General features: G+C 42.3%; 1 protein-coding gene across 2 annotated transcripts in view; it reads right to left on the minus strand.

Moving 5' to 3' along the window:
• Positions 1-7,697, minus strand: part of LOC119329538 (histone deacetylase 1-like) — a 10,485-nt gene extending 2,788 nt beyond the window's left edge. The window contains exons 1-5 of one of the 2 annotated variants that reach the window (XM_037602599.1): positions 7,030-7,697; positions 6,489-6,929; positions 3,547-3,777; positions 1,417-1,508; positions 1,264-1,330 (exon numbers count right to left, since the gene is read on the minus strand). In XM_037602599.1, the coding sequence (XP_037458496.1) occupies positions 1,264-1,330; positions 1,417-1,508; positions 3,547-3,777; positions 6,489-6,929; positions 7,030-7,569 (1,371 nt within the window). In that variant the 5' untranslated portion in view covers positions 7,570-7,697. The remainder of the gene's footprint in view (positions 1-1,263; positions 1,331-1,416; positions 1,509-3,546; positions 3,778-6,488; positions 6,930-7,029) is intronic. The other variant, XM_037602600.1, reaches the window with a different exon arrangement.
• Between the last annotated feature and the right edge of the window lie 1,358 nt (positions 7,698-9,055).

A 9,055-nucleotide genomic window follows, 5' to 3' on the forward strand; every position in this document is an offset into this window, starting at 1 on the left:
GGGGGGGGTCCAAGCACCGGGAGCAGCCCAATGTGGCAATAACCAGGTGGCGGCAGGGATGGACACTTCCCTGTGACCGCCATATGCCAAATGGCTAAGGCAAGGGCTGCAGCCTACCATCCAAAGGCACCTTAGTGCTGAAGCAAAACATCTTCAAAATTAAACCTAAGATCAAAACCCACAAGCCCAAAACCCTAAAGTACATGCCACTCTAATACAGCGAGATCGAGCCTCTGTTAGCGCAGCCCACCCACCTGTGTTTGAGGCTCAGCCTCCCACATTGCTGGGTAATCACCTTCCTTCTTTAAAAAGTGCCACCAAGGACTAGTCTTGGTTGTCAGAAAAAAAATTGGCACTCTAATCAGCCTTACAAATATGGATTTGCATTAATAACGGTTTTCCATAGAACGCTAACATAACTAAACACTGTAAGCAATATAGTCACAACATTATAGCGTTTTAATTCACTTATACTATTCTAGATTTCTAGTTAACAATTTTAATTTGACATATTAGACACATAACTTCCTAAGATTCAGAAATGCCAAGGTAACCAAGATTAAAATTCCAAATGCTGGACATTTGGACAATGCATCGACTCTCTTTGGATGTCTTTTATAGTGCCAACTATAAACATGTTTCTGGAAAAGGGCAAAATGTACTTTAAAGAATGCCACCAAGGGCTAGTCCTGGTGGTCAAGTTCTTTTTTCCACTCTAATACAGCCTTACAAATATGATTTTCGTTACTAACACTTTTACATAGAACACTAACATGAGTAAATACTGTGAGCAATATATAATCACAATATTATAGGGTTTTAATTCACTTAAAGTATTTGAATTACTAATGCTTAGATTGACATATTGGACAATAGCTTCTTAAGATTCAGAAGTGCCTAAGCAACCATGATTAAAATTCCAAATGTTGGACAATGCATCAACTCTCCATGGATGTATTTTACAGACGCCGACTATATAACATGTTTCTGGTAAAAGGCATAATATATTGCCATTCTGCAAAAGATATACAGTAACTTGTACATAAACTCTTCCTACTTATTTATCAGTCTAATGCAGTAGGAGCTTCTCAACCTCTCCAACTGTTTGCCGGTTAAAATAAAAAGGATAAATAGCAGCATGCAATTGTATACAATAAGTATTGCTGCTTAGATGTCTGCAAGAATGCATTATATACCAAAGCAATCGTAATTTTATGCATATATTACTGAATCAGTATACGAGTTAAAATAAAAGTGAAGTACCTGATCTGTTGTCACCTCAGTTTCAGCAGATTCTCTCTTAACTCTCGCACCCTGAGTACTGGTTCTCCTACAGGAGAAAATGGCATGCATCAGAACCAATGGTATTGCTATAAATGATCACCTGAAAGACAAGGAACCAAATAAAAAGAACACCTTTCAGAGTCCTCCAGAGGCTTGGCATCATCCATTTCCACATCAGAGTCAGCATGATGCCTTTCATCAGGATTCTCTTGATCCTCATCTTGCTGTACCCAACACAAATGCAATTTAGCCAATATATAATGACTGCTAGCCATGCTGCTTCCAAAACTACAACTATAGTCAATGAGCATTAATGATCACATTTAGAGCTAATACCAAAATATAGGTATCATCACGATGGCACGTAGCTCAACCTCAAGTCAACATGGTCCCATGGTAGCAAGACAAATACAATAGTCCCTAGAAATGAACCCATTGGTCTTAGCCCAACCCAACAAATGAACAGAAGAAAAACAGTAATATAAAATTATAAATATCTGACAAGATATATCCAACTTGGCAAGTTTTATAAGTTGATTTAAACATTACAGATATAATTTGCAGCAGTATACCTGGCAATTACTTCAAAGATGGTCAATCTTAACAAAAGAACAACTACGTAAATGATGTTCATACTAATAACACCTAAAAGCATGAGTTGGCTGCATGAAATGAGCAAAGAACTTTCTAAAATAAATTAATCAAATGGGCACAAACTTACTATTTCCAGAAAGAAAAAAATGGACCAAAGACATAATATGCACAGCAAGATGAAGAAGTAGACAAGGACGATCTGCAAATCCCTACTTTCAGTGTTCATGCAGGGCAGACTGCGAATGCACGAGGGCAAGGATTGGCGTCCAAATGGTAATTTGACCATTTTCGAACCGAGAAAGGCCATCTACTAGCTTTTGTTAATTCCTATACTTATATTTAGAAAAAGAAGTCTACTTTACCGCCTCAAATTATTCGCGAAGGTCAAAACTATTTATTGCCGAACCTAGGCTCCTAGACTATTGGTGACTGGTGGTGGACCAATTAGTCCCCTAGAGCAGTTCTGGAAGGTGGTTCTGAGAACATAAATGGTGGTATGGCCGCATGGGCTACCACGTCACTAAATTGTGTCCACGTGGCTTACGTCTCATATTCATCTTCCTCCACCTTTTCCTCCTCTCCCCATACGAATCCCACTCCCAATTTCCTCATCCTTTGCAGCATCCAAAACCCCTTCTCCCACACAGCACTTTTGTGGCTATTGTCTTTGTAGCTTGCCGCATGCCGCATCCAAGCACCTGGACACAACTGTCACTAGACCACCCTCACGACACCACATCCTGAGCCACTACCAGTACCCACAACTCGCCGTTGCCTGAGTGTTACCACTATCTTGTTTCGCTTTGCTGCGTCACCACTCTGTTGGAGGGCACATGCTTCCTATATGGTTCTTAATTTTGTATGTGATTTGGTGGGTGCGTGTCTGATACACCTTGCAGGGATCCCAAACAAAGCTCATGTTTACGGGGATGCATTTCCTTCCACTGACTCGTTCATAAACTGTCTTCCGAAAATAATTACTTTTCTTGAGTAATGATTGATTGGACAGCTCGAGTTGGGATATGGTTATTTGAATGAATTATTTCCATGCCATTTGAGTGTACTAATTAGGCCCCTTTGGATCTGTTCTGCACGTCACCGGCGTGTATGAACGCAGGCTCTCAAGGGGAAGGAGCCAACACGACAAAAGGACTATGTGGCGCAACTGGGAAGAGGTGACCAACGGGCTTGGGGCACAACAGCCACACGGCAAAGCAGGGCAAGACATCACAGGCAGAAATTGATGGGTGGAGAGAGTGTGTTAAGGAGGGAGAAGGTGAGGTAGCTTCCACGCATGCAAAACCAGGTATATGTCTTCCATGTTATACCGCACATGAAAACCACCGCCGGGCGAAGTGATCTGGAATAAGATGTTTAGGGAGTTAAGTGGAAGTGGGACAAAAACTAGTTCTGTGGGTTAGGTGAGCCTACCCAATAGTTTGAAGGGGTTAAAATGGTGTTTTCCCTTATATTTATAGAAATTTCACATCTGTGCCCCTTGCAGTTTCCAGTAGGATAATTAGCACTTAAGCGGAACAAAAGTCAACATTCACTCTCAACACAAATGGTTGCATTGTCAGAGTGTCGTCCTAGATCAAGGGTGTGGAAGCCATTACTATTGTATCTGATGTACGCCAGAAAAAATAAATTAGTTACTCGAAAGATCACCTCTGGTTGCTCGGCCTCAGGAGGTCGCTCTTGAAACTGCACACTAGGAGCATGCCGGAGTTTTGTAAGATTTTCGAGAAGTCTTGATCTTATTTCATCCAAATGCCGGTGTGTGTTTTTGTTCTCCATATTACTTGGTGCAACATGAAGAGTATAATCTGGGCCAAAATACTCATAATACTCATTTAGCGGCATCTTGTCAGTTAGCTCATGACCAAGTGCAACTCCCGTCTGCTCAACCAAAGGGCAAAAAAGGAACATCAGTAAGTAAGTTGGTGACAACTGAATTAGCATATATGTAGAAAAGGCAATAGAACCCCCAAACATTTAAATACATCTCTGTTCATCATAAGTCGTATATTTATAATTTTCCTAATAAATAATCAAATGTACATAGACAGATAAGTAAAAACGGAAGGAGTTCATCTTTAAAGAAATAAGCGTTATTGAACAGTAAATAAAAATAGTACTCCCTCCGATCCAAAATTAAGTGCCGTGGTAGTACTGGTGTAAAAAATGACATTGCAAGCATTTTTTAAAATCAGGAATAACTAAACCAATACAAGACGGTAAATACAGTCTGGTGGTTGTGCATGGCATATACTCTAGATTCTACAGAGTTTCATGATTTGAACCAACATTTTTACACTGTTTCATCCAAAAATGCATGGCCTGTACCTTATTTCTATTATTCATATACTATTGATATAAATGAATTTTGTTTGTGTTAATCCTATCAAGCCCTGTCAGTGGTTGTATAGTATATCTGGCCACTGGCATCCTAAATCTCCGGCTCTACCACCTGTAGTCTACGAAACTTGAGAAAGTAGTAGCAATTAATGTTTTATTATTTTAGGACAAAACTATCGTGGCTCCCTGGCAACATAAAAAGAACCTATCGCAGAAACTATTCAACTTTGCACTATGCAGTACATTTTACAATTTTAAAATGATGTGATTTTAAGTATTTGAAATAGCATGATTTACATTTAAAAATATGAAAAGCAGATTTTATATGGCAGCATGTTGAGGAACCGAAACAAGGACAGAGCCACTGTAGCACACAGTTCAAGGCATGTTTAGTTGCCTTCCACACTGGCACACTACCACACTTATGTGCCCCAAGTGTTGCAATCCACAATTTTAGAGGCGGCCAAACTGATCACCACACTAGTGGCAAAAGTTGGTTATCAAATATGTCTATGAAAACCAACAGGTGCAATAAAAGGCTATGAAAGTGTGGAACGCCATAACTGTGGCTGACTGGCTGCAACCAAACACTTGCCGAACTTGTCTGCCTAACATTTGGCAAGGTATGGCTGCAAACCTACCAATCAAAAATGTGTTCTGCAAAACGAAGGTGTGATCCGAAACCAAGAAACGCCATTACATGTAGGAACAGGGTGGTGTAACCACAAATCGGACAGTGTGTGCTTTAGGCAGATGGAAGCAGTAGTATGTCCTAACAATTCTTGAGACTGAAATGTGACCGAATGCTTTAGGCCATGTTAGGAAGAGTAGTATTGTTTTTGCTAAAGTTTCACAATTTAGTTCAAATTTGACATAAAGACCAAAACCTCTCCACGAAATACCATTATTCCCAACAGCCACTTTCAAAAAAGTATAGGTGTAAAACAGACGAGCTTATAGCTTTCCCTTTTCAAAGAATCAGAGACATACATCATATACACATATGTAACATATGTACTGAAAGAAAGCTTTGTGGATACGATGATATGTACATGAAGAGGCATAAGACATTTCTTAGCATAACAACGGTTGTTACGGACATTTGCATATTAACAAAATGGCGACATACTTTCTTGCACTAGTAGCATATGTACAAGAGAAGTAGGTTTGTGTAACATGACATTTTTCACATAGATGATCATGAATGTCGAGACATTTTGCCAAGCCAGTGTGCCCGTGTTGAATCGCGTGCATGGTACGCATACTGTTGGTGCTATGGAGGATGCTAGAATAACTTTCTTATTTTACACAAACAGATGCTAGTACAAATACAACCTATATATGTGTGGAGCATGGGTACTTGTCCTACGAAAAGAAGGTATGCAAAGCCAATAAATATTATTAGTTCAGGATGAGGGTGTTGTGGTGACAAGATGGACAATTCTTGCTAGCTATGACCTATCATTTCTTGAGACGAAAACATGATGGAAAGCTTTATGAGTTTATACAAAGGGTAAAACCCATTAAGTTGATAGTTTTGTATTTCCACAAGCCAGAAAACACAATATGCGTACCTGCCTCCACAACAAAGACCTACATCATCAACATATATGTACTGTACAGAAGCTTTATGGATCTGATTATGTGGAGCGACATAATACATTTCTTAGCATAACAACAGTGAATATATGTGTAGAATTCCCATTTGAAATTGTATGTCATGGTAGATACACACACGGTGAATTTCCATTTGAAACTGTGTGTCATGGTAGATACACACGGTGCCAATTCACATCCACTCCATTTTTTCATGATTTGTTTATGACTTTTAGGATTTTCTCCCATTGCTTTGGAGCACTAGTAGCATATGTAGATGAGAACTCGAGAAGTTTGTATAAAATGATTTTCACAGAACTACTCATAAATGTTAAGCCACTTTGGCAAGCCGGTGTGTCTATGATAGATCATATACATGGCTAGGTGCTAGTGCTACAGAATATATTTTTTATTTCACACAAGCGGATATTCTAAACGCAACTAGTGAGAGAAAAAAAAACACTGGAATAGGTAGAATAATGCACAACAGAAGCTCTACAAATATATGGTTTTAGATGAAAATTCCCTTTTATATACCTCATAGCACTATTCTAAACGCAACTAGTGAGAGAGAAAAAACACTGGAATAGGTAGAATAATGCACAACAGAAGCTCTACAAATATATGGTTTTAGATGAAAATTCCCTTTTATATACCTCATAGCACCAACATCGTGCAACATTTCTTATGGTATAACCACCACCACCAAGCAGCAACACCGGAACATTGAAGGACCTCATGAATCTCACGCACTCTGCGTGCCCCTTAATGGATAGGTTGAAGCAGCCCAACCTGTCACCGGATAAGGAATCTGCTCCACACTGGAGTACCACCGCGCCGGGGCGGAAAATCTCCATAACTTTACCCATGATCGGCTTGAACAACGATTGATAGCTCTCGTCGTCGATGCCGTCATCCAACGGGACATTCAGGGAATAATACTTCCCCTTGGAGTGCCCAACGTCACGAATGTCTCCTGTCCCTGGGAAATAATCCCCAAACTTGTGGAATGAGACAGTCATCACCCTGTCCGTGGTGTAAAACGCCTCCTCCACGCCGTCCCCATGGTGAATATCGATATCGACATACAGAACACGCTGTAAACACGAATTATTGATTAACATGTTAAGATAACATGATTTTGCAAAATTGAGGGGAACAAGGGTGATAGATTACATAAGAAGGCAGGGCACATACCTGGTGGTATTTGAGGAGCTCGAGGATGGCGAGGACGATGTCGTTGACGTAGCAGAAGCCGGAGGCCTCGCACTTCTTGGCGTGGTGGAGGCCGCCGGCCCAGTTGATGGCGATGTCGTGGCCGTGGTTGAGCTTGACGGCGCCCCCGACGGAGCCGCCGGCGTAGGTCTGGCAGAAGCTGTAGAGGCCGTCGAAGACGGGGCAGTCCTCGCCGACGTTGAAGCGCTTGAGGGCGCGGATCTGGTCCTGCTGCGTCTCCGGGGTGACGGAGCGGAGGAAGGAGACGTAGTCGTCGGCGTGGAAGCGGCAGAGGTCGCGGTCGCGGGCGGGGTGCGGCTTGAGCACCTGCATCTCGTCGAGGAGGCCGTAGTGGGCGAGCAGGGCGTGGGTCATGCGGATGCGGTGCGGCTTCATCGGGTGGCCCTGCCCGTAGTAGTAGTTGCCCACCTCCGCGTCGTAGAAGTAGCAGACGCGGCGCTTCGAGCCGTCCGCGCCGGTGGTGGGCAGCGAGTTGCCGCCGCCGCCGGCCGAGATGTCCATCGCGGCGTGGGGGGAGGAGGCGCCTTCTCTCCTCCGCGTGTTTGCGCGCCTTCTGTGTTTGGGTTTCGGTATCTCGGCTTTCGGCGGCGTTTGAGTTGGGAAAATGGGGAGGGCCGAGGGCGTCGAGACGGGGGGATTTGGGGAGGGCCGGAGACGGGAGGAAGGTTTTCGATTCGGCTATTCTTCGGCCTGTACGAGCCGTTGGATCGCGGGTAGGTTCAGCAAGCCGCTCGGTTGTGCGACTCCGGTGCTGCTTGACCGGTCGTCGTCATCCCTTGCCTGGCAGGAGAGAGAGTTTTGCAAGCTCGGCTGTTGTGAAGCTAAACCAAAAAATCGGACGTATAAGATGTGATTCTCACTGTAAAAATATGATAAGTTTATTTTAACAAATGCTTTATGTAGGATTATTGGATAGCTTGCAGTATTATTATTTACCGGTTGATAAATTTGATGTAAGGCTAAGGACAACATTGAGAAACAATCCGCTAGTAACTTGTTTGAATGTACACACACTGAAAAAGAAGACTTTAAATGTACAGTTTGATCATGACTATTCAAACTATCAAATCTGCGCTAACAGTACTATCAATCGTCGCTGGCTGCGGCCGCCTTTCCTTTTTATATTTTTTTGGGGCTTGTTGAGTTATGCCCTCAGCAGAACCTTTGTACTCCTTGTTGTGTGACCTGAATGTGTCCTGGATGTGTGTGTTCTGAACTAGTTCGTGTATGTGTGTTCTTGGCGGTTTGCTTTATTTATAAAACGGGGCGAAAGCCTTTTTCGGTATTAGAATAAAACTAGGACCGAAAAAACAGTACCATAACTACACGATGGGACAGGAATTCCTGATGTACAGATTATCGAGAAAAAGAGCTCATCAAGCATGTTACTTTGGAGCATTCCATCCCATCCGCCTCTAGGAAGAATTCATTCTCATGAATGTATCCATGAGCCAGACACATCATTACAACTCAGGAGGCACACGTAAAAAGAAAAGTGGTAGGTTTGAGCAAGACCTGCATGTAGTGTGCCTTCTGCCCAAATATAAAAAATTGAAGACCCCAAGAAAGCAAAAATGCACTTTGGTGCCCGAGCACCATGTAGCTCGATATCCTGAGCGCTTAGTTCCCTCGTGATCTGTTTCTCCTGTGTATTCCAAGCATGTAGACGGTCAATTAATTCCCGGAAGTACTGTATTTTCGGATATTGCTGTCAGATCGTGGCCCAGCCTATTCATTGCAGTTTCTGTTTGTTTGGTACGATTGCTGCAGGGGGCATGTATCAAAACATGTGTTAACTTAGTACTGATTAACAATCAGCGTATTAGGACAAGCGTAATTAGGATTTAGCACTAAATATCATTGCAAAGTGGACAAAAGTATCTCGTGCCCGTCACCAAAACAGATTTGCAGAATCAAGAAGGTTGTACATTTTTTGCGGCGAGAACAAGATTATACTGGATTACAAAATATTCTATAATAGTAATTG

The sequence above is a fragment of the Triticum dicoccoides genome, chromosome 7A (genome assembly GCF_002162155.2).
Source record: "Triticum dicoccoides isolate Atlit2015 ecotype Zavitan chromosome 7A, WEW_v2.0, whole genome shotgun sequence".
In the NCBI taxonomy this organism is placed as follows: Eukaryota; Viridiplantae; Streptophyta; class Magnoliopsida; order Poales; family Poaceae; genus Triticum; species Triticum dicoccoides.